General features: G+C 38.7%; 1 protein-coding gene across 1 annotated transcript in view; it reads left to right on the forward strand.

Moving 5' to 3' along the window:
• Positions 1–27,024, forward strand: part of GRM1 (glutamate metabotropic receptor 1) — a 348,538-nt gene that overhangs the window by 278,326 nt on the left and 43,188 nt on the right. Inside the window, exons 5-7 of the mRNA XM_032485108.1 lie at positions 6,101–6,347; positions 10,889–11,057; positions 23,905–24,031. Coding sequence (XP_032340999.1) covers positions 6,101–6,347; positions 10,889–11,057; positions 23,905–24,031 — 543 coding nt within the window. The remainder of the gene's footprint in view (positions 1–6,100; positions 6,348–10,888; positions 11,058–23,904; positions 24,032–27,024) is intronic.

Here is a 27,024-nt window from a genome sequence, read left to right on the forward strand (position 1 = left end):
TTTAACGGCACCCTAACTTCCCACACTGGCTGAAGCAGCCAGCTCTCTGTAACATACGCCATCTCTATGATTACCTGCCAAATGCTCACTGCAGACCTGCAAAGATTAGTTGCTCCAGAGGGAGTGGTTTATAACTCCATGACACTGTTTTGTGCCAGATCAATAAAGACAAAGGCACATGACAAGCTGCCCTTATTTTCTGTCCGTACAGACACAAAGGACCCCGCAGTTCCACCGAATGCTGCTGACTGGTCCTCAGCATCACTTAGACACCCCAGGGATTGTCCTCATTTGTTTTTCACATAACACTATAATTTTCTGAAATATGAATTAGCTGCAATGCAATTGTATTTTCAGGGAATTGAAGGTTTCCCATACATTATCGTCAATTTGCAGGGAGCTTGCTGTTCCTGTGTCATACAATGGGGGATTTCTCTATTAACAATAGATTATAATGACGTAGTTAGAAAAATGTCTGTATTGTTCACATATGTTAAAACCAGGTGGTTTTAAGCAATAGAAATTCAGCTAATAATAACAGTGATGATAAAACAGGCTCAAGTAGATGATGCCTTCCTTTCTTCTTTTCCATCCTACATAGAAGTTAATTTACATTTTAATAAACTGAATAGAAAATAATGGAAGGGTCATGTTTTTCTGTGATGTGAGCAGAGAGTACTTTTTAGGGAAAGAGGAAAATATGGAGTCAGAGGACACAAAAAATTCAAAGATTCTAGTCTAGAGCATGAACAAGGCTAGACTGTTGTGAATCTTATCACAAATTCTCCCTGGGAAAAGATAAAGAAAATTTAACAGTCCAGGACTTCAAGAAAAATTGAGGGCACTTTAGTCCTATGAGGTCATTATTTTAAAAATGACCTGATTAATCTTCCCTCAATTAATCTAATACTCGGGTCATTTAAAGGAACATGAGTTTCATTTTCTTTGCTTGATATGTTAACGATATAAAATAATTACAATTCTTTCTATTTCACTCTGAATTAGATTGTATCAAATTATGTATTGAGTATAAAATGCTGTCAGATAAAAAAGGCAGTGGAGAGCTAAAGCTAAGAAATCAGAAGAATGTTTTCTCCAGGGACAGTTATGTTTTCTGATGTTTCCCAAAACATTTCCTTGTTTTATGGTGAGATAGAAGAATACTTGTTTTGTTTCTTGTTATTTTGAATTTAATACTGAGGGTGTAGACTTGAAAAGACAGCATCACTAGACCCACATGCATAGTGGTAGGTTAGCACTAATGAAATAGAACAGGCATCAACAAAAGTACTCTCCTGGGGTTCAACATTCTTTCAGCTTATTTTCTATATTTTTCCACTTTGGACTTTCAAACTGAGGTGATATTACTAAAAACTCAGAAAAATAAACATCAGACTGATTGTTTTTGCTAGCCAGTGTCTCACCGTCTGTTATAGGACTGTTCCAGCAGGTGGGCAGGGCTGCTGTTGCATGCATAGGCCACTTGGCAGGGACCAGGTCCAGCCCTGGAGGCCACTGCCTCTGTCCTTGGTAGCTGTGTGGCTTTGAATTCAGAATCTCTGGGACGTCAGTGGGACAGCCAATGTACTTCTTTCCCAAGTTTGAATCCAGCTAAGGAGTAGACTCAGAAGTGAAACAGATGGAGATAAAATATGTTTTATTAATAATATGATTGCATATGTAGAACATTCAAAAGAATTTATAAAAAATTAGAATCAATAAGTAAATTTAGCAAGCTTGCAGGATACAGGGCCAAAATAAAAATATCAATAGTATTTCTCTGTACTGGAAATGAATATTTTAAAAATATTTTCAAGGACGTCAATTGTAGTAGTAGCATAAAAATCAAACACCTACAATCTGCACACTAAAAAATTACAGAACATTGCTGGGGTAAATTAAGGAAGCTCTAAATAAAGGGAAGCCTCTGGAAATGCTCCATATCGTGATCTGGAGAGCAGTTACATGGGTATGTACATATGTAAACATTAATTGAACTGTAAAGATTTCTGCACCATATGTGAGTTAAAACAGTAAAAAAAAACTTTTAAAAGTTAACAACAACAAAAAACTGGATTAAGGACGTGGATCAGATGTGTGGCCACAATAGACTTTTACATACTAGACACACAATACTTGCCCAAAAGCACAGCTAGACAGCTACAGCCCACATTTACCAAAAGCTGGAGAACCAACCAGAACTCTGAGAACTGACAAGTGCAAGACTCCAGATGAGAGGGAAAGAGGCTGAGCCAAACAATCCAGGTTTCTTTTTCTCAATCCCCCCAGTAAAATGCATTACTCTTCTCTTTCCATTAGGTAAGACAAAAGGCCTGGGGTGTTATTTAATAGGAGTCTCTTCACAAAGAAGCAACTGAAAGGAAAGGAGGGCATGTCTCCCCAGTCGTGACTTCACTTCTCTGTGCTTTAATCTTCGTGCTTGTAAAGTGGTAATAATAGAACTGATCTCACACAGTTTTGCAAGGATTGGGGAGAAAAAAACAATACATGTGAATGACTTTGCTAAGTACCAATAAATGTGGAATTGGAGAAGCAAAGCATGGACACTTTAGAGAGGGAAGAGATCTTCAGAAGGATAATCTGATCCACTTCTGGTATTTTTTAGATTAGGAAACGGAGGCTCAGGGAGGTCTAGACCTGGTCCAAGCTCCACAGCTCCCTGGAAATGCGCTGTTGATTGTTATAGCGGAACTGCCTCCAGGTCCCAGGAGTTCAGGTGCCTAGTCCCGAGGTCTTTCTGCTAGACCATTCTGCCGAGTAGCCGTTCTAAGTGGCGGCAGGTAGACTTGCCAACCCTTCTCCCAACAACCATGGAGTTCCTGTTTTCAGTAGGTACATGCTATGTTTCTACCCCGTGGAGCCTCTGTGGGCTGCTGCACTCAGGCAGCAATTTATAGCCCTTGTTGTGCTTTTGCAGTAAGAACAAGATTACTATTTAGAATCAAGGTAGCTAGTTTCACAATCCACTGCGAAGCAGTTAGGCAGGTATTCTTTTGAAGGTAAATAAACACAGTCAGCGCAATTATTTGATTCCATTTAGTATATTAGAAAAGGTAATGGGTTAATGATACCCTAATGGCCCATAACAGTTAATGCACCACAAAAAGAATGAATCATAAATCCCCTTCTCACTAATAACTCCGTGACTAGTGTTATAAAAAGGCACTAAGCCCTAGGGAATCAGTGTTTTCACCTGCCTACCAAGTGACAATATCATTAGTTTGGATTCTGTATTCACTGGTCACGAAAATATAGGATCTTTGGGGAACAGGAAAACCTGTAATGTATTCTGTTTGTTTGATGTTAGATCTTTGCAACCTCACCTGGGGGAGTTGTTATGGCAAAGAAGATGGTCCTGTAAAATCCGGGGGACTTTCTAACCGTGTGCTAGTTCATCCTGAGCTGGGGTAGTAGCTGAAGAGAGAGTTCTTACTGATGGCAGGTAGCACCCGCTTCCGGTGCAGACCCAGCGGAATGACAGGGTAGGGAAGGACATGTACCAGTTCAGATTGACACAAACACAGAAGCTGTTTGTGTTTCTTTTGGAAAGGGATTTGACTTATACGTATGCCCTGAAAACACGTGCCTTGCCTCCTGGTTCTTTCCCTCTATGGTAAATACTGACAGGACGGGCTTCTTTGTCATAATTTTGGGTTAATAGATTGGGAGCCAGTAATTCTAGTCAGAGAAAGAGCTGTGCACACATGGAATAATTCCAGGAGGATGCCCAAAAAAGCCTGACAATGATACTGGTGCACAGCAGGGCGCCTTGTCCTCAGTCACCTGGCTCCTCTGTAGATTTCTGTATCTGCACCCACATTTCCCCTGAATTACCGAAAGAACAACTTATCTAGGGACCATTTTGATACCATTGCTGTTTCCTTACTTATAAATGGTGAGATCAATATCTATTCGGCAGGATTTTCATGAGCTCATTATTTGAGTTTTGAATGTAATAAACACAAAAGTTCATAGCCATTATTATTATTATTATTAACGTGTGTATTTCCCATTAAAATTAGATAAATGTAAAATTAGTTTAAAATAAGAATAGTCCACTAGTTATTTATTATATATGTATACATAAATGTATATATATTTACATGTGTTGTTTTATATGTATATATCCCATAATAACTACAGTAAATAGATACAGTTAGAGATCAGCATGGCTCAAGAAATGTGTCACTGTTTGACCAATTTTCTTTGTTTACACTTGTGTTTATGGAATAATTATTACTCACTTTACTCACAGAAGTAACCTAATTTGGACAGTAAGTTATGTAACAGCCCTAACTAAGGATTAAATGGAAATCTTTGATCTCAGAAAAATCTAAGACCAGTTATAGTCCCAACGCCAATGAGTAAGGCATCCACTAGACAACCTGGCTTAAGAAATTTGTATTGGAGACACTAACATTTTTTTTAAAATATATAATACATCTTCAATAGCAGTTACCAAAACAAAGACAAAAACAACAAACTCAGCAGTCATGAGATTTGTCCCTAAAAGGGAACTTTGCACTTGGTAAGGAACATTATGTGTTTATTCTCATGTTTTCTTACAGTTTGCTCCTGGGGTTGACATTAATAGCTGCAAGTTCAAGTGGATGGCTTTCGTATTGACTAGAACCCTTTAAGTAGCTGCTGCATTAAAGGTTATTCTGCTATTCAGTTTTTGTCTATTTTTTTTCCTTTTCTTTAACTCCTGGTAATTTCTCTAGTTCTCACAGCTTTTACATTTAACTCCAGCACTTGGAGATTTCAGGCAGTTTTTAAAGGCTCATTTAAAACTTATCAGACAGATGGCATAAATTTATCTATTTTATATCCTAATGTGAAAAAGAGGGAAAGCAAACTAACATTAAGACCTAGGGGTTCCACATGACAAACATAAATTACCTTATTTTGATGACTTCTGAATTTTTGCAAGGAGGATATTTGCTTTCTGCTTTATATAACTTTTCTGTACTTACTCTGTGCAGTTTGATTTTAAAATGTCTTTTCTGCCTCTCTTCTATTTCCTCTCAGAAAGTGTTCTTTCAGTTAGGAAAATATTACTTTAGCAAAACACCCTTTTAACAGTCTCCTTTTAAGCAGCACTGGAAGATGAGTTTTTCCTCCCTTCAATCTGGCCTGGGCATTTTGTATTCACTCTTAGGGTAGATGTACATGTATCTTTTTTTTTTTTTTTTTAACATTTTCAACTGTACCTAAATAGATTAACCTTAAATAGAACTCTTTAGAACTGTCTTATTTCATCTCAAGCTCAACATCAAAGTCAAAACTCTTTACCATTTCTTCTAAACACTTCAAGCTCTCTAACTTCCTAAAATACTCTCTGCTATTCTCCAGACCAGGAGCCTTGGGGTCCAGTGACCCATTTAGGCTGTCACCTGTGGCATAGGTAGAAATGATGGCAGAGTTTTTGAAGTTCACAGGTAAAAGCTATAGGTTAAAATTAAATGTGCAGTATGACTCTTACATTAAGAAACATTTTATTTGAATTTCTAATAGTAAATCTGATTCAGATATTTCTGTACTGCCAACCATATGTAAGGAGAAATTTCATACTACCTAGTTCGTCTTCTTACTCTAGGTTTTTGTGGCCCTAGAGATGATAAAATTAGTGGAGTCATCAAAAGAAAATATTGAGGTTTAGATAATGCACAAACTGATTTACTATGGATTGTGGATTGTTACAGAGGATATAAAAAATGGGGTTTTTTTCAGTACTGTGACATAGGGAGACTTTTTTAATATAAGTCTCTGGGAACCTAGAGGGAATAAGAGTTATTTTCATTGCTCCTTAAGGATTTCATTGCAATATGTGAAAGTTCTTTATTTGCACCTCTATGGCATTTGCTTTGCATGTTATAAAGCCGTTATTGAATTCAGAAAATAAAATGGAATAAACTATTTGCAGTAGAATACACTAGAGCTAGTCACAAATACAAAGCTTGAACAGGTAGGTTTGGCTTCCCCTTCCTCTGAGAGCCCTGAAAATCATTTGAGAGTTAAACATGCAGGTAAAGACTTCATTACTGCAACCTCATCATGATCTGCTTTTATGTTACAGGCAATGAAAGCTTAGAAGAAAACTATGTCCAGGACAGTAAGATGGGGTTTGTCATCAACGCCATCTACGCCATGGCACACGGGCTGCAGAACATGCACCACGCCCTCTGCCCCGGCCACGTGGGCCTCTGCGATGCCATGAAGCCCATCGATGGCAGCAAACTCCTGGACTTCCTTATCAAGTCCACGTTCGTCGGCGTGTCTGGAGAGGAGGTGTGGTTTGATGAGAAAGGGGATGCTCCTGGAAGGTAAAGCAGTCTTTTCCGTAATGGATCCAAATAACCTTGTTATCTTCCCTGAGCCAGACAGGTGGATGCTCTGGTTCCCTTTGGTTCCATGGTTTCTAGGCACCACAAGGATAGATACAACTGGACAGCTGAAAGGACAGGGCTAATGTCAGATGGAAATTACATTATAAAGCATTGAAAAACTTACTGGTGAATACGCTCTCTCCTGCATCCTGCCAGTGCCACCACCCCCTACCCAGCAATCCTCCCTGCTCTCCCCTCAGCATGCCTGTGACCCCCCTGCAAGGCCAAGAAACTTAAGAGATTATGTCAGATCAGCAGAGCCCCCCCGGCACTGCTGACACCAGGCCAGCATCTTCCTGATGGATTGGTCTCAATGCCATACTGGTCGTGGAATATTTTAATAACACACCTGCTTACAGAGCTTAATACGTGAAGAAGCCAAGTCCCACTAGGCACCCCCTTCCTCAGGCTAACTCATGTTCCTGCTAACACGTCTCGTGGAACAAGAAAGGAAAGAATTTTCCATCCGGCATCGCTTTTGAGTCTCTATGGCTTCCAAAGAATTAATCAAGAAGCAAAGAAGAATTAAATCTAACTAACTGTATGCATTTTCCCCAAGTTACTTTATATACAGTGTTTTCTGCAGCACTTGTTTTCGTAACTCCAGTCAGAGCTTGTGTACTTGGTACATGGAGAATGGGATCAATGTGAAGAGTAGTTGTGTTCACGCATGGGGATTTTCCAAGGCAAGGGATAATCAGAATAGTGGGGTAACAATTCCGACCTGCAACAGGAAAGAAAAAAAGGCACTCAGTTTGGCTGCTGCAGTTTGCCCACAGTCTTGGTTGTTTTTTTTTTTTTTTCATAGGCCCTGTTATCTTTCAGTACATGATTTTGCAGAATGAGAGTTTAGAAAAGCATATGTTGTGATCAAATGGAACATCCAATCATTTAATCCTCATTTCTATAGGCATATTATTTTCCTCTTTTAAAGATGATAAAACTGAATGTCAGAGAAACTAAGAAACTCATTTAAAGTCACCCAGAGAGTAGCTGGTAGAGGCAGTATGGTCTCAATCGGAGGCTTGTAATCTTTTTGCCACAACACGCTGCCTTTTAGCTAATCCTAAAATTAGGCAAAGTTGCTGGCAACCTTCTTAATGGCATTTCAAAAGTACTGTAATAGACTATTTGACTCTAAAAACTTACCCACATATCTCTTTCATATAAACTTAAAGTTCTATGTTTAGAGAGTGCCTTGTGGGGCCCGAGTGGCTTCTCCCTGTTAAAATCCAGCAGCTCAAGGAAGGATAAATGATAAAAGTGATTGTCAGAAGTTAAAGCGACGATTTTATCAGATTCCTTCCAAACTACCAGTTAGGTAGGAGCAGATTTAGATGAAAATGAGAGAGGGAAGGAGGGAATGATGCCAGATCTGGGCATGTGGGAAGCTCCAGGTGCTAAGCACCTTAGGAAATGGTACCAGAAGGAAGAAGTAGGCCTAAGATTCAGAACACTGACCACCCCCTACAACCCACTTTTAAACTCATGGTTGTTATCCTGGGTTCTGCTGGAAACCAGGCTGTGTAAAGGATTAGATTTGGAATGGAACCTTCCTTCCTTCATGATTCTGTGCAATAACACACACAATGTGCCCAGGACAGGGCCAGATGCATTTCCCACACTCTGTAGGTGTGAGTGTCCTCCCCTTCTCTCTATTTGTAAATTATCCAAAATACAGGCACACAAGTTTAGCTGGTTTCTCCTCCATCTTTTATTGCATGTTTAAATAATGAGCTTTCCCTTGGGTCCCTCTTCAAGGATCATTTCCTCATGCTTGGTCAGCTTAATCTGTGTTCAGTTTCTATTCCAACCACTTTCTACTGTTTGTATGTCCTGTCATACCACCATTCATGCTTTTGGTCCCTCTTGTAATTATTTTAGTTAATAATCATGCTACATAAACTTAATGCATTGAGAGGATGCTGTAAAGTTGCAATTTACACATAAGGATACTCCAAATAACTGCCAACATGTCAGGAAGAGACTCTGGGTTCAAGAGAAAAGAGCAGTGATCACTAAAACACACAGCGCAGGAGAAGACCTCTTTTTAGCAAGTCAGTGTTTTTCCCTTGTTACCTTCAAGCATTTTTTCCTCCAGCTCTTGGAGCTTTTTAGAAGTGTGTTTTTATACCAAAATATTGTGAATTTTTCAGTTTCTAAATGTTAATGAAGTGTGAACTGATTTCTCTTATTGAAATGAGGAAGTTGAAATAAAAGTCTTAGGAAACCGATTTATAGGAAAAAGATATCCTAAAGCTAGCGTTACACTTAAGACTTTGTTGAAAGTATATAAAGAGACTTAACCATGTAATATGGAGTAAAACAGAAAGATTAGAGGAAATGAAAAAGGAAACTACTCACTCACAGCAGGCTGTATAACCATAATGAGTTTAAAGTGGAAAAATATTGAAGGTGTAGATTAGTATCGTTGATCAGTGGGATGAGTGTGAGCTGTCAGCCCGCAGTGAATACCCATGTGGTTATCACTCAGAGAGCTACTCCAAGAGCAACCTGATGTGTCTCAGCAACAGGAGGAATAAGAACCCTCTATTAACCAAAAATCAGAAAGCAGAGAGGTGAATAATGTGCTGCAAGTGTGCCATTCTCTCTTCTCACTCCAGGTAAGTTTTGATCACCCGGAAAAGTAGGAGAAAGACTCCCTTTACTCTTGTAGAGTCCTCTTTCCCTTGAGGGGGCTACTATTTATAGAAATGGCCAGAATCTGGATGTGGAGAAGCCACTAGCAACCCTGTGGGTGACAGAATGCACTTGCACATTAAGAACAAGCAGAAAAGCCAATAAAAGATGTTAGTTGTCCAGACAAAGAACTAGGCCAGATATAGCCAATAGATTTCAGATGCCATCTAAGGTTGGTTGGTAATTTCTTCCTGGAGTGCTGGGCTGAGGACAATTCTGAGTCTGAATCAGGTTTAGAGGGATGAAATCCCAGGATGGATTGGGTAGAAGCATTGTAGGGAGAGGGAAGAGAGCTGTGTTAGTTAATTGCCATCTGTTTCTTTGGGTCAAGCGCAAAGAGCGAGAACTTGCCTCCTATATTCTAGGGCAGAAGGGTGAGAACCCTGCCCATGTTCTGCAGGAAAGAATCCCACTTTGCAGAGCCAGGAAAGGAGAATCGGGCGTACATTTTGGGCCAATTGCCATGTGAGTTATAGTTTACTTGGAGTAAAGAGCAACATGGAAAGAAGACTGAAGAATACCTGAGAATTTTCAATGACTGAGAGAGAAATGGCTATGACAACACAAATATGTTCTCGTATACTTATAGCATAGAAATAAGGAGAGTATTTTAGCACAACAATAGTGCTACACATATGAATGATGCAGTGATATTGCCTTACATGTGCATTTGTCCCGACTGTGAAACAGTTTTTTACATGCCTTATGTTCGTAAATCCCTGCAAGAACCCCGTGAGCCTTAAAGAGTTTAGCAACATTCCAAAGTAGTATAATCTGCTGTTAAAATGTTAGCAAGGCGATTCCAGCTTACACATTCTAACGTCAAATCCTGTGTTTTTTTCCATTGAGTTGGAAAATGCTCTCCACTGCCAGCACAGAGAAATGATGAATCTGGCCCCCCAAACACACTCTGGCTAGAGTAAATATTTCTAAATGTCGATTTTACCGCCATGTAGCCCCACAGCATTTGAAACCACTGAAATAACTGACGTGGATGATTTGGATTCAGAAATGTTTCTCCTAATCAAGGGAGAGACCAGTTTAAATGTCAATGCTCAGGATGTTCAATTCCCAACATCCTTGCTAATTAAAGATGCATTTATCAGATTCCTTGCTCTATTAGCACCTAAAATAGGTACCAGACTTGGTAAAACTCACCTCTTTTAATCCAATGGGATGAAAATAGCAATTGAATGTGAAAAAGAAATTTGGAATAAAAGCAATCAAATTAAAAATTAATGTTAGTAAGAACTGTTACTTGATCAAAAAATAACTATATTCAATATCTTATGGTAACCTAGAATGAAAAAGAATATGAAAAAGTATATATGTATGTGTATGTATGACTGAAATATTATTTGCTGTACACCAGAAACTGACATGACATTGTCAACTGCTAGACTTCAATTAAAAAAAGGTTGAAACAAAAGGATAACTTAGTGAATAATAATTTGAAGGAGATAATGGTCAACTCAGCACATATGGGATTACTTCTTTTGGAGAACAAGCAGAGAGAAAAGTACAAGAATAATATATTCTTTAATATGGATGATATGCAAACAGAGACTGAAGAATGGAAAACATATTTTGGAAAATCAGAGGATACATAACTAAACTAATTAAAATAAACTAACACATTGACAGTAGCTGGTGTTAGGACATGGGGTGATTCTAATTTTTACCTCTCTTCTGTCTATTATTGTCTATTTACCAGATTCCTTTGGTTTCTACGTCATGTCCATGTCATTCTCCAAGACACACATGTCATTTTTTTGCAGGTATGATATCATGAACCTGCAGTACACTGACGCTAATCGCTATGACTATGTTCACGTTGGAACCTGGCATGAAGGGGTGCTGAACATTGATGATTACAAAATCCAGATGAACAAGAGTGGAGTGGTACGGTCTGTGTGCAGTGAGCCTTGCTTAAAGGGTCAGATTAAGGTAAGCCAGCCACAAATGGATTCTTGGATGATGTCCATAGGAGACCTCCTGCCTGGGCAGAAGTAGAGAAAAACACATTTTTCTTTGAAAATACTGTCCAGGAAAGGGTGTGCCAGGGTTACTGTTCCTGTTCTTGTGTTTAGCAAAAATTGAAACGACAAAGATCGGGAGATGAATAGGCATAGAATAGTCTTTATTCAAATCGCAATGATGAGCTGCAATCTTAAACACAGTGTAGCAAGCAAGAGGATGAGTAATCAAATTAAAAACTGAAACAAAAGTAATGGAAACCAAAACCAGTGATACTGCTTAGTCATAGTTCTAGCTATTGTTAAAGAAAGCAGAAGCTGAACAATGCCAAGTAAGTGTAAAACTAAAATAAAAGAAGTTGAAATGAGGTAACACAGAAGTGCTGCTTGCCTCTTCTCTTTTCTCCACCAAGTTCTTTGATTTTTCCTGAAACTACTGTTTTCCACCCAAGAAAGAGTCCTCACTTTCTAATTATTCTCAGAAGTTTTTTTTTTTTTTTCCCGGTTTGAGGCAAGTGAGTGACCATGATATCACTGTATACTTAAAACTAGAGTAAATAAACATCAAATACTGGGCATTTGACTCAACCTAGTAGAGAGAATTCTTGCAGAAGAAGGCATAGAAACAGCACTCTCTGTTTCCCGTGCTATTTAAAACCAAACTGCCTGATGCACCGGGAATGGAGCATAGGGGAGTGATTGTGAACTGGTAGGGGTGTGCATTAAATGACCTGATAGGTCTCTCCCATCTCTAATTTTCTGTGATTCATCTCTGGGAACAGACTAGCTGTCACGTAAATGTCACAAAGCACAGCTGGAGGTGCAATGGGTACTGTGTGAGGCTCCTGCTCTCTTGCTATGGAGCTGCGCTGCTGCGCCGTTCGCAGGAGCTGCAGAAGCGCCCTCCACCCTCAGAAGATGCCCTGAGACGTCTACTGAAGGGTCCTTAGGGCAAGAGGCTGGTAGTGTTGGTGCAGCAGCTGGAAAAGCTTTCTCTCTACTGATCAAAGAAGGTAGAGGATCTGGAACCTCCAACATGTTTTAGCAACTGAGAAGAGCTTTCTGGGTGGACTCAGACTCTCAGTGGATTCAGTCACTTTGAGTTAGAAAAAAATTTCTAAGGCAACTCACCTGAGGTTTTAATGTTAGTGCTTTCTTTGCATATGTGATATTAAAATATTTAATAATTGTCTTGACAACTAACCAATCAAAATGAACTCCATTTTAGTGCTATAATGGGATGTTGGAGGCCTCCTACCATGCCCATGGTTAATCCTTGAGTTGTCGGATCACAGGAAGATTTAGGTGAGGAATCCTGCACAGATAGGGTAGTGTGGGGCAGTCAGGATGCTTGACGACACCATTAGTTTCTACCCAATGTAGAAGTATTTCAGAAATGTGAGAACGTCTCCGGCCAAATCAGTGTGTATGGGGTGGGTATCAGTGCTGCTTCTCCCCGAGAATCCAGTTCTGATTCTTGTCCAGATGGAAGTTTTCCCATGAGGCTGTCTAGTGGTATGTAGGAATCTATCCTCTGAAATCAGGGGCCTACAACTTCTCTTTGACTATTGCCACAAGATGCCAGACCACTAAACCCTGTGCCAGTCAGCTTCTCTAGGTGGTAGGGAAAACCAGACATCTGAGACCGACGTCATATGACTGGGACAGGCCAGAAGCCCCGGGCTCTATGCACTTCTGTGACCCAAAGGGCACGTCACATGTTCGACTCAGGTCTCCTTTCACTGAGTGTTTAGTGCAGAGAACTGCTGTGAAAAAGTTGATAGAATGAGAAAGTTTGGTTTTTCAGAGTATAAGAAAAGCAAACAAGCAAAGCAAGCCCTGGCAAGAGAATGCAAACCATTCCAAAGACGCTCCACACTCTCGCTCGCTTTCACAGTCCCCTCCTGTTACTCTGACTGCTGCCAGGCCGGGAACAGGGCTCACACACCACGTGCAGTCCCATTTGAACATTCCAGAGGAGAGGCCTTCCTCCCGCCCCCAAGTTCAGAGGAAAAGCTGTCTGCATAGATACTAGAGTATTTCTGGCACCACATGTGCGTTACACCTGTGCAGTGTTATCAAAGGAGATCCCAGAAATCGTTCCTGAGCCATTACAGAGTTCTCGCTATAAATGCAGGTCCCTTGGGGTCCAATTTTTGTAATACTGGTACCCTGCAGGATGGAAAGTGTGCCTGTTCTCAAAGCACCTGGAGTCAAGGTGAGGGGGATATTTGTTTCCCATAAGCACCATGGGAGGTATGGAAACAAATGAAATCTGAATCCCATTTACCAAATAATAGCATTTATATTCTTATACCATCAATTTGCCACCTACCAGGCCCAGGATGCAGAGCCAGATCTCTAAGTAGCCACGACAGAGACTGAAGAGAAGCAACTTAAAAGGCGACCTTAGGACTTGCACTTGTATTAACTGAGAACCATAACCTTTAGGAGAGGATTATTCATTTAAAATATCAAATGCCACTTAAAATGATGGAATAATCATTTGACTTCTTTTGTGGTAAACTTTGGAACTTTCTTCTGGTCATTTCCTTTGAAGTAGTTAAAAGTCCAGATTTCTTATGTTATTGATTTTTAGAAATATAACTATAATATCTTACAGATATAATATTTTATGGAGGCAGAAACTGATTTCAATCATACCACAGACACAGGTAAATAAAATCAGACTTTCATTGTTGTTCCTTATATTAGTCAGGGTTCAGTCAGGAAAAAAAAGAACCTATGCTCGGTAGGTTCAAGTTTTATATTTTTAATATAAAATACTGGTTATGAAAGTAAAAGGGGGAACTGGGGCAACTCAGAAATGAGCAACAGCAGGAATCATTTCCACCCTGGGGCTAGATGGACATGGGGAATGTCACAGCTACTACCTGAGATGCCCCCCAAGGTGGGAAGAGGAAGATACCTGGATATTGTGGCTTCTCCTCTCTCTGTCTGTTCAGTCTCCCATTAGATAATTCCATTTTCCCAACACTATCCAGAAAGACAGCCTGGAGAATGCAGTTCATCGGTACTTAGCTCAGATTCCCCTGAACCCCTGATGCTAAGCAAGTCTTAAGTGCTAATGCATTATTGGGAGGTGCAACCCCAGGGAAGCAAGAGTGCGGGGAAAAGTGAAGGGAGACATGGAAGCATGGAAAAACACCACCACCAGGAAGGTGATGCGTCGTTGAGCAGGACGCTGCCTCACTGAGCACAGTTAGTCACTCAGCCTCCTAGAGATCTCTGGACGGGCTGCTCGGACTCTCCGCTGCAGGAAGAGGAGAAGGATGTATGTACTCATGCCATTCTGTTTTCTGTTTCCTGTGGTCAACGTTTGCTCACAGGAAGTAGCATCACCTGACCCCTTTAGACAGCTGCTGAGGAAGCCAGGGTCCACATCCTGTTATATGGCCCTTCTTCGGATTTGGAAGCAGTTGGGGGAGTGGAAGCCTCTGTGGGTCTGTTCTGGGCTCCTGCTGTGGTGGGTGCAGTGGAGGTGGCTGTGGAACCCAGTGCCTCCTTCACGGAAGAGAGCCAGCTGGAGATGCCAGAAGATGACACAACAGTGGTGGAAGCTGAGGTAGGGGCTGAAGAAGTGTCCAGAACCCCCAAGAACTAGTGGCCAAGGGCCTAAGAGACAGGCCAGGCAAAAAGAATCAGAGGCAGCACATTAAATGCAGACAACAGAACTGCACGCTAACAGCAAGGGCCTGGCACGTGTACTGGCCTCCCGTACCAAGCCTGCTGCTGTTTTCCTTGGTGTGGGGGAGGGCAGGAAAGATGTAGGAAGGAATGAAAAGGCAGAGGAGGGGAAAGTGAAGGAAAGGAGAAGGAGGCAGTAGAGATCAGAGATTAAGTTTTATCAAGTTTATTCTTGTGCAAGTATAAAAAGGGATGCCTTATGGACATCATTTCAATTACTCCTTTAAACAACTGTTTAAAAGGGGAATAATCACCCCCATTTTATAGATGAGGAATCTGAGGCCCAGAGGGTTTGCAGACTTTCTCAGCTAGCAAATAAATGCTGGAGCTGGGCTTGGAACCAACCCAAAGCTCTTTATCAACCCACAGCCACATGTTGTTCAACCATCTTTCATTGTATGAACTGGCATACCTCCTACAAATGCAAATTTCAATTGCTAAGCCTTATTTTCTCAACAGTTCATAGGAAAATTATAGAGATCCACTTTAAAAATACTGAGGGAACAAAATCTGGAATTAAGGAGGCAATCAATATTTGTGAGAGCTGACAGGAGAGTTTAGCAGAGACAAGGAAACGGGCAGAAAAGTTGAGGGAAAGGATCATGGAGGTTGCTTTCACTGCTCTCCTATTCTTTCCCCGCCCACCCTTTTTTTTTTTTTTTCCCTCCCCTTAAGTTTGTTTTCAGATTCTTTACTCCAAGATGATGGTTTGAGGCTGGGAGGCTGGACATGGAGTGTGAAGATGATCATCATTTCCCCTATTCCCACATGGACAATAAGACAGAATTATGGAGACATTAGGTGAACAAGGACTATATCATAAGTGGTCCTTCATTACACATGCCATATCGTCATATAGTAAAATATACCTTCTATATGTGGGGAATAGCCCAGATACACGTATTTTTTTTACAAACTGTAGACTTCAGAATTCGGTTAACCATTTTTTCCCATTTGAAAGTGAGGAGCAAATGTCATGAAACTTCATATCTTCATACCTCAGCTTTTGTTTTCTAAGAATAAGGGCAATTCTCACATGGCCGTAAGACCACCTAAGAAAATTAGCAATAACATCATCATTTATAACTCTCCTGCCCACCTCAGCTTTCTCTTTTTGTGAGTCAAAATGAACCACCCATTTAAATTGTTCATAATTAATGTCACCATTTTTGCAACCAATGAAACAATAATATGGTTCCTTCATTAAGCAATATTTTCTAAATTCTACTGTAGGATGGCAAGTTCTCAATATAAACTGTCCACAAGAAAATAAAAAGTTCTTTATCTGAGAAGCTTATGATTATATACTGATGAGGTGATCTGCCCTGGCTACTAAAAACATATTGGCTAAAATTCTGAAAAAAGTTGAAAAAATATTTTTGTGTGTTTTATTATGCATATGAAAACATAAAATTATTATAGTCTCTCTGGATGAGGAGGAATCTTTGGAAGAACTGGTCATAATGAGAAACTCTACAGAATCATCATTCATTTATCCACAGCCACTCTGAGTAGTACCTACACCTTCACCTCTCATGCTTTGACTGGGGTTTACACTGGTCTCCTGGTTACTGAATCTTTTGGTGATCACCTTATCCTCAGACCTAGCTTGTCTGCCACGTCTGGGGACAGGTGCCCACCGGAGCTGCTGCTGAGTCACGTGACACTGGGCAGAGCAGGAACGCAGCAGAACTGCTGTGCCTGGGAGGTGGCAGTGGCTGAAGCGGGGCCCATTTTCCCTTTTCAGCAGACATTTACTGAAGTGTAACACACGTACGGAAAAGTAGAGGAGGAAGGCAATAGTATGGACACCCGGGGCACTCTTACTGCCGGTCTTCGCTCTAGCTGCTCCCGCTGCGCGGGACCCACTTCACCAGGTATACCAGAAAGCTTACTCCCTGCCCTCTCTCAAGTCTTTACTTGACTAGCATGTTTCTTAGTGAGGCCTTACCTGACCGCCACATGCAAAACTGCAATCCCCACTTCCAGGTGCCTCCCTATCAGGCCTGGGGCTAAGGTGAGGCACCTAAGGTACAGACATTAAAGAGACCCCATTCTCAGAGACCTGCAAGTGCAGGGGGCAGGGTACGTGCACAGCCCTGAGGGTGAGTGCCCCTTTAAATCTGATCCCTAGGCACTAGGCTTGTGCCTTACTTTGGTCCCTGCCCTGAACCCTATTCCTCCTTTATGTGGTAGTTTTTTCAAGCCCTTCTCTAGAATGACAGTTCCCCAAGAATGGGGCTATTGTCTGTTTTATTGTATTTCTAGATTTTTTATAGTGCCTGGCACTGTAAATGCATAATGTGAATAAATGAATGGATGAATGATTGAACATATATGCTCTGCATAGGCATTTCATTCCTCCTGCCAGCAGTACACTGAGTACATCATGTGAGATTCTGAGCTTCTTACCTCAGTGATCATCAGCTCTTTTCATTTATTTGTCCCCATGCAGAGCACCATGTCTGGCATGCTGAGCCACTAAATAAAGATTGGCTAAGTGAATATATAGCTACCAACCTCAGAGATACAATTTTGGTTCCCAGCGTAACATGCTATCATTGTGACAGCCATTATTACACTAGGAAGAGCCTGCTTCTTGAGAATAACTGGAGATAATGTGACTGAGGTTTGCACAAAGTACTATCCCCTTGGCAGCTGTTTCCTCATCTGCAAAATGAGCATAATTAACTTAGTCCATGGAATGGTTGTGAGGGTTAGTGTAGTTCTGTACAGGGTGCCTAGCACGTAGTCTGGTTCCATACGTGTCTGTTGTTGTGATCGTTTTATATTCCTATATGATTTTTGTTACATTTTCCTCTAATAAATTACAAAATAGACATTTTCCCAAATGGATATTTTTCTTTAGTTCTTGCAAAATTCTCTACACTTTCCTCTTATTTTTTTATTCTCTTTGAACTCTTCATTTTTATTTCCTCTGTTTATGTTGTATTCCATATTATTTCCCTCTTCTTTTTCATATACATTACTGAGTAATTAATATGTGCCAAGAACTATGCTAGCGCTGTGAATGCAAAGGAAACTTAAACATGACCCCTTCCTCTGAGGAACTCGTAATGCAGCTGGAAAAACATATATCAGCAGTTAGGGTCCATTGTTGCCCAAGCTCTCATACTGGGCACGGGGGGGACACAGGAGGGTAGGACTAGCCCTTCTCTCTTCCAGCTGATTCTCCTACAGTCCTAATTGGGTAGCCCAGTGTCTTTATTCTGTTTAGTCTTCTAGGCATTTCCCTTCTGAAGAAAAATTTCTCTGTTCCCTTTGATTTATCATTACTTTTCCTTCATTATATCCTCCTGATGCTGTTTATTTTCTTTTGCCCTTTTTCTAAATAAAGCCTAAATTTTGAAAAAATTAGGTTATTTCAGAAATGTGGTCATAAGGTGAATATTTGATTTCCTATGGCATAAATTCTTTGACTCCTATAGAGTATATGGAATTAAATCATATCCGTGTGCAAAGCAGCAGGTCATCTAGCCTCACTAACAATAAACAGAGCATCATGTACACAGGGCATAAAAGGAATCAAAACAGTCCCAGTGTCTTGGAAAGTCTTAATCCTTCAAGGGCAGTTTCAGTGAAATATCAAATCCCTTACCATGACTCAGAGCTGTCATAAAAGTGCTTTACTATAACAAAAATGAAACAATAACTTTATTCAGCTTTTGAGCATATACAACAGGCAAAAGAAATATCAGTTAGTACAAAAAATATAAAAATAAAATTTTAAATTTTGGCGATATTGGGGAGAGTAAAACATAAATTAGAGACAGTAATCTAAGAATGAAAAAAAACAATATCTGAATGAAACATACCTACTGTATATATCTGAAACAATTAGAGGACAAAAGCTAACTTGTGGTGATAAAATACCAAATATATTTTAATTATAGAGAATTCCAAATAAAGTAATGTTTCAAAGGGCTCGCTGCTCCAGAAATACTTCCCAGAGCTTGTGATGTTGTGTCAGAACTCAGAAGTAGTGCCATAGATGGACTGATGGAGGAAAGATGATATTCTAAATGGAAAGGAATATTCTTTCTTTTATTAAAATATATATGTTTCTTTACTATATTGTTTCATGTTAAAACCATGGATTAAACAACTCACGCACTCTCTCTCTTCTGCCCTCCTTAAAATCTGTTCTCCAAATAGCAGCCATAATGATCCTTGCAAAAAGCAAGCCAGATGAAAAACAAATTAGGCTATGTAACTACCCTACTTCAAACCTCTCTCAAAAACAAAGTTCTGTGGACATTAATGAGGACATAAGCAGGGGGTGGCATAGAGGCAGCTCTTCCTTGTTTGGCAAACTTACGTAACAGACTATTAACAGTCAAAGTTATGTGCAGAAACGAGGTCCAGGGACTAAGTGAATGCCTGACCATAGAGCTTGTGTTTCAAAAGTGTAGGAAAAGTGAGGCACTAAGGTTCCTTGAGTGGCCCAATTCTATTTTTAAGAACTACTGCACTCAACACTCATTCATTGGCCTCCTACTGTGTGTTCCTGATACATTTCTTGATAACTATGATCTGATAACAATGAAAGTATGGCGTGATTCCCTTCTCTTGAGGAGCCCACAGGCCATTCAAACAATTTTGGCAGCTGTGTGCATGTTACTCTGGAGTGAGAAGAAATTAGAGGCATGTTGTATGACTGGAAGATAGGGACCAGAATTCAGGTTTCTGAGTCTAGAGGGGTGACTCTGAGATAGAAAAGACAAATCCCATATTTTAGGCATTGTATGGCGAAAATACACATATTTGGTGGTTGAATAAAGAAGTAATAAAAAATAACTCCATTTGAGCAGTTCCATTTTCATTACTTATTAGAAGTATAAGCTAATCATTTATTTAATCATTTAGTCATTGACAGCCTAATTTTAAATATTTCCCATGTGCCAGTTACTCATATGATCTACCTTCACCAGTCATCCTGTACAAATACATTTTCTTAGCATTATTATCTTATGAATTTGTCTAGTTTGTAGTATTCATTTTACAGTGAGAGAAAAAGATAAAGTTGATTGAAGAGATATACAGTGTTGTGTGACAGCTCTTATTGTGCTTCTTATAATAATTAAAATTAGAAAACAGTATTCATTACTAATTCAATTTTTCTCTTATCACTTAGAAAAATTTATAATTTGGAATGTAAATTTCTCCTGATTATTCTGAGGATAAGTGTGAATTTTTTCAAAGACTTAATTTAATTCTACTTTCTAAAGTTATTTGAAAGTTACAGGAGAAATAGAAAAACCTTTACGTTTTCTGAAAATATACTGTCACTGGATATTTTTCATGTAATTCTAAAACAGTGGTATAAATTTTGACCTGATTTGCAAGAAGATAATTTTATTTTCACAAAGAAACTATAATGTTTGTATAGTAATATTTAGTTTAATTTCTGACTTTACATATGAGAAATATTTGATAATGTTTAATAGTTAGGGAGGGACTTCAGTTTCTACCCATGAGGGAGTAAGAGTATAGATTTTGCCTTCTGCTGTAAACAACCAGAAAACTTGACACAATGCATGAAATAACTGGGATCAGACTTTGGAAAACAGTGCATGACCTTGATTCCAAGAAAGTGAAACAAACAAGGTGAACCCTGAAATGACTCAGGCTTTCTGCCTGGAGGCAATTTCCTTGTTGCTGTTTAGTGAGAAAGAAACAGAGCTTGGCTGTCTTGATAATTTAGGAAGACAGAAATCAGAGTTTAGAAAGGCCAAGGCAGCTAGAATTTGTAGTACAGAGGAAGGAAGAGGTTAGATCTATGCAGGAAGAGTCCCAGAATTTGGCATTCGAGCTCCCCTGAGTATTTGACCGAATCTGTATGAATAGAGTAGAATTCAGAAAGTCCAGAAAAAGAACAACTGCTGATGAGCTGGATTCCCAGAGGTAACACAAGGCCAAGAGTTGTCCTAGTTTCTACAGGCCAGAGTGGAGGTACCTTGTTGAATACACAAAGAATTAAGTAGAGACCCCAGTAGATCCATAACTTAATAATGAGGCTAAACTATTCCTAGAGTAGAGACTATTTAGGCTTGCCAGGAAAGATTAAAAACAAGGCTCAAAGTGATCTACAAGTAACTTAGATGACTTCCAGAACAAAGGGCAGTACTTCTTAAGAAAAAAAAAATCCAGCACTCTACAACTTATGTACACAACATCCAGCATCTGATCAATTTTTTAGACATATGATAAAGTGAGAAAATGTGACAGAATACCAGAAGGAAAATCAAGCAATAGGAGCAGTACCAGATATCATATTGATGATGGAATTAGTAGTCAAGAATATTAAAATATCAGGTATCACCTCACACGAGTCAGAATGGCCATCATTCAAAAGTCCACAAATGATGAATACTGGAGAGGCTATGAAGAAAAGGGAACCTTCCTACACTGCTGGTGGGAATGTAGTTTGGTGCAGCCACTGTGGAAAACAGTATGGAGATTCCTCAAAAGGTTAGGAATAGACTTCATATGACCCAGGAATCCCACTCCTGGGCATATATCCAGAAGGAACCCTACTTCAAAAAGACACCTGCACCCCAATGTTCATAGCAGCACTATTTACAATAGCCAAGACATGGAAACAGCCTAAACGTCCATCTCCAGATGACTGGATAAAGAAGATGTGATATATTTATACAATGGAATACTATTCAGCCATGAAAACAACATAATGCCATTTGCAGCAACATGGATGTCCCTGGAGAACGTCATTCTAAGTGAAATAAGCCAGAAAGAGAAAGAAAAATACCATATGAAATCACTCATGATTTCTGTGGAATCCAAAAAAAGAACATAAATACAAAACAGACTCATAGACATAGAATACAAACTTGTGTTTCCAAGGGGCCAGGGGGTGGGAAGGGACAGACTGGGATTTCAAAATCTGTAGATACTGATAGGCATATGCAGAATAGATAAGCAAGATTATACTGTATAGCACAGGGAAATATATACAAGATCTTGTGGTAGCTCACAGCAAAAAAAAAATGTGACAATGAATGTATGTATGTTCATGTATAACTGAAAAATTGTGCTCTACACTGGAATTTGACGCAACATTGTAAAATGACTATAATTCAATTAAAAATGTTAAAAAAGGAATATTAAAATATCTACTATAAATACATACTAAAGGATTTTAAAGAAAACATACATATCATAGGAAAACAAGTAGAAATATAAGAATATAACAAAATGGAATTTATACCATGAAAAATAAAATACATTAGAGATAATACTTTAATGGATGGGATTAACAGCATGTTAGACATTATGGAAGTAAAGATCAGGAACTTAAAACATAACAATAGAGAATGGCCGAATGAGGCAGAGAGAGTGAAAAACAAACTTAAAGAAATGAACAGGCTCTCAGGAACTTGTGGAGTACCATGAAGAGGCATACCATAAGTGCAGTTGGAAACCCAAAAGGACAGGGGATAGAGACAAGCCAGAAAAAAAATTAAGAAATGATGACTGAAAAAATTTCAAAAATAATGAAAATGTAAACACAAATCCATGGAGCTCAACAAATCTTGAGGAAGATAAACATGAAGAAGACATAATTAAATTGCTAAAAACCAGGGATAAAAAGGAAACTCTTTATATCAGCCATGATTAAAAAATAAAGGTCTGTGACACAGAGAGACTTATCAGAAACCATATGCAAGGCAAGAAACAAATGATATCTTCAAAATGTTGGGGAAAAAAAAAACTTTCAAACTAGATGTCTATTCCCTACAATAATGGAAGGGCATAAACTACTGAAAGAAAGAAAAAGCTGTCAACTTAAATTTCTATACCAAGTGAAAATATTTTCTCAAAAATTAAGTCAAAATAAAGACTTTTCAAAAAAAAGCTGAAAGAAGTCAATTTTCAGATCAGCACTATAGTAAATATTAAAGAAAGTTCTTCATTCAGAAGAAAATTATACCAGATAGATATGAGTCAATACAAAGGAATTAAAAGCACCAGAAATCACGAATGCATGGGTAAATATAAAATATAATAATATTTTTCTTATTGCAAAAATTTATCTCAAAGATGATTGCTTAAAGCAAGAATGGCAACTTATTATGTGAGGGAGTTATAAAATCTGTGTAGGTAAAATATTTTATAACTGTAACCCTAAGAATGGGAGGGAGAAAAAAAAGGATTTTGCTGTAAGGGACTTACATTATCCATGAAATTGTATAACATTATTTGAATATAGACTGTGATAAGTTAAAAGTGCATATTGCCAACTCTTCAACAACTACTGAAACAAAACAAAGAAGTTTAGCCGGTATGTCACTATAAATAAATCCTTGGATGAAAGGCAGACATCATCAGATGAGAGGTGCAAGCAATATTGAATTAATGTTTACAAGAAACTCACTTTTAATTCAATTTTTTTAATGCAATGTTTTTTGATGTTTATTTTTGTATTGTGTAAGTGAAAAAGTACTTACCAAACAAATTGAAAATGGGAGAAAGTTTAAACTGGTCACATAAAAAGCAATTCTTCAGCAATTTTGAACTAGTAATTTTTCTTCCAACGATCCATGTGATCTTTTGAATTCACTAGAGCTAGTTACAAGATCAGTAATAAGGTTACACTTTCTTAGCCATTAATCTGTTTTTATTTATACAAAGCTGCTTAGTCTTTGATAATTACAACAAAAATTCCATAATTTCTCAGTTTTTATGAATTTATAAGGTTTTATTACATAGGAACTTACGTGGTTAAACATTACTTGCTTTTACAGAGAAGAAAAATGTATTTTTACTTTTCTGAGAATTATTAATACATATTAACATAAATATTGATAAAACTCAACTTTTTCACTCCCTTTATAAAATAAATTAGCCTTGAAAAGTCTCCAAATCCAGGATGGAATGAACTGAAATTCCTATTTGAACTCTAATGTAATAAGGTATTCCGAATCCATGTATTTAAGATTCCTCAATATGTAGGACTTTTTGAAAAATTACTTAAAAAAAATCATAGTGTGAAAGCAAGTCCTCATCTAAAATAAAAGAGTTTTGGGAGAAACTGTCTCTGAGGCATGTGAAATATCCTTATGTTACAGGTTATACGGAAAGGAGAAGTCAGCTGTTGCTGGATTTGTACTGCCTGCAAAGAGAATGAATTTGTGCAAGATGAATTCACCTGCAAAGCTTGTGACTTGGGATGGTGGCCCAGTGGAGATCTAACAGGTAGGAGTCACCTCACTTGTAATTGTTGTCCTTGATCTTTGGCCTTTCCAACATGCCCATTGTTCAAAATGTGAGTGATTAGCTCATGTCTTTTTCAATGTTTATTTTCATTGTTATTGCTCGTATCAAAACATACATATAAACCTCTTGGAAGTTTTCCATAATCTATATTGAAAATTCATTTAAATATAAATAAAAGTGTATTCAAAGGGTATTCTAGTATACCAGTTGTTCCTGTTTTTCTTTTTAAATTTTTTCTTTGAAGATATTTTTAGTCACCTGAATTTATTATTTGCAAACACTTCTTGAATATCTGTATGTAAGGCACTATTGCAGGTCCTACCTGTACAAAGGTAACTAAATCACAGCCCCAGCTTTACTTTGCTTAAAATATATTAGGGAAGAAACTTGTAAAAATATAAAATAAAAGTTATTAATATAATAGAGACATTTATAAACTACTGTAAATTTTAGTTAGGCAGACAAAGAGAAGAAAGAGATTCCAGATAGAAAGTGGAACATGGGAAACATGAAAGTAGGTTAATGCATCTGAGGAAAACCATGAGGTTGCTTGTAGAGATGTGGTCAGAAATGAGATTGTATGAGTACCCTGGGAGCAAATGGTAAAGAGCTTCTGTAGGAGCTTTTCCTAAATGTTTGGGTTTTGGCTTTAAGCACAGGAGAACCACCCAAGAATTTAAAGTGGTGAATAACATCATGACATCTGTCTCTCAGAAAGATGACCCTGGTGACGTGTGGAGGAGAGTAATGAGGCTAGACTGAAAACAGAGAGACGTTAGGAAGCTGTTGTGTTGGTCCAAGTGAGTAATTTCAAAGGGTGTGGACTAAGGCAGTTGTAGCAGAATTGGAGAGGAATAAATGAATACCATGGTTGGTTTACTAGTAAAGTCAACGGGGCTCCTATGGATGGGTTATTTGAGTTTATAAGCTTCCCAAGAGCCAATGTTCAGATATGTGAGTTTTGGTCTGAGCTTATAGACGAGAGATGTTTCGCAGAAACTGTTCACAAATTTAAAGAGTGATAGGGCCATAGAAACTTTGTCTTTCAGTGTGTGGAGACTTTATCATCTGAGTAATATAATCCCTCAATTTAGAACAAGAAAGCTGAGCCCTACAGAGGTGCACTTGTGTGCCCAAGGTTATGCAACTAGTTAGAAGCAGAACCTAGTTCACTGACTCCTGATCCTCTACCTCCCGGGGTGTTGCTGAGAATCATGAGAGGGTAACATTCATGAGTGTGATTTACTTTTTTAACTTGTTCCCAAATAAGAATATGAAAGTAAGAAATTGTGTGGCTTGTTCAAAGGACATCGAAAATGTCTGACCGAGTAGAACCAGTCACATAATTAAAATTATACTTCATAAGTGAGACACCTTGTAAAATGTTAAATCTGTTAGAAAAAAATTGAACAAAAATGATTATCAGAAAGCTTTTAGAAATCACCTAGTACAAAGGCCATTTTTAAATGAAAAGAAATTAGATATGAATATTTTTGAAGGTACAAACTGTATCTCACTAGTTTTTTTTTTAATTTTCTAGCTGAAAATGTGCCTAAAAATTACCCAGGAGAGACCCATCTGCAGAGATTTCCATTTGCTAGTTCCGAGATGAGAACTAGAAGCTTCTGGGTCACGTAGTCCCTGTCCTATACCTAGGGAAACATTACTCTCTGGCTCATAGCCTGGTGCCTGGAACATAATTGCTGCCTGATAAATATTTGTTCTATTGAGAGAATTAGAAAAGAGAAGGGACTCTCCCAAGTTCATGGAGGTCAATACAGTTGGTTAATAGAGAAGCCACCATGAGAATCCAGGGTTTTGTGTTTAGGTCTAATGCTGTTTCACTCTGCCATTTATCTCATGATCGCATGCAGCAGACTGACCGGAAAAACCTCTTTTGGGATACAGGCCTCCTCTTCCACTCACACTATGTCTCTCTTCACATCTTTTCCCTCTTTATAGTGTGTGCTTCCTGCTGGGCCTTTTTATCTCAAGTAAGCAATTCCTTTAGGTCACCATTGTGCTTGAGAACTGAGCTTGACTTCAGAGTCAGTCCTCTCTGCAGTTTGACTGGGACCACAGCTGACCAGGAAGAGAGTCAATTCGAAGACAAAACTAGCCTCCTTCTCAGGGTAATCTGAGAGGTCAGAGTCCTGGCTTTGAGGTAGAAGAGTCTGACTCTTGTCTACATTTTTTGAACTTCCCCTAACTTTTCCTACTGCTTCATTTTCACTTTAATTGGGATTTACCTGGTACATGAAAAAGAATTCTATCCTATTTTAAAACATTAAAGTACAAAAAACTTTTTAAAAAGATCAATATGTTATAACAATGGAACTCAAAGCCATGTATTTTATTCCCTAGAGATCTTCCATTGTGGATATATTGTTTGTCCACTGCCAAATGATCACCATCATTGACTGAGGCTCTTTGACTTAACAAAGTATTGAAAATATCCTCCTTGATTATAAATAGATGAATATTATTGCAATTATCTTTCTAAAGAATTTAATCTTCTATCATTCATCATACGTGTACAAGTCACTTTAACATTCAAATGAGTTGAGCCAAGCAACACCTGCAACTGCCTTTATCTAATAACAGGAAAGTGACTACTTTGGGATCATATATCCAGATTATGTTTCCATTCTGAAGTTTAGGGTCTTTCAGAATATGAATCCCTCATGCTCATTTATACTTAGCTTTAATGACACCTATTGTTTCTGCACCCCTTTCAGTCTTACACATGAATGGAAAAATGACACCCAATTCACCACTTGCTTGGTGCCATCGTCAGGCTCAGAGCGAGGGCTCAGTACATGGCAATGGGGTTCTGGTTGTTGCCATGGCAGCAGTAGTTATGAAAAGCGAAAACGCGCAAGCAGGGACTACCAAAAATCAGTGAAAATACTCGGAGGAATATGTACATTGCCTTTAGGTAGGTGTTTTGTTTTCATGGGTGGATTTTTGCT

The sequence above is a fragment of the Camelus ferus genome, chromosome 8 (genome assembly GCF_009834535.1).
Source record: "Camelus ferus isolate YT-003-E chromosome 8, BCGSAC_Cfer_1.0, whole genome shotgun sequence".
NCBI lineage: Eukaryota > Metazoa > Chordata > Mammalia > Artiodactyla > Camelidae > Camelus > Camelus ferus.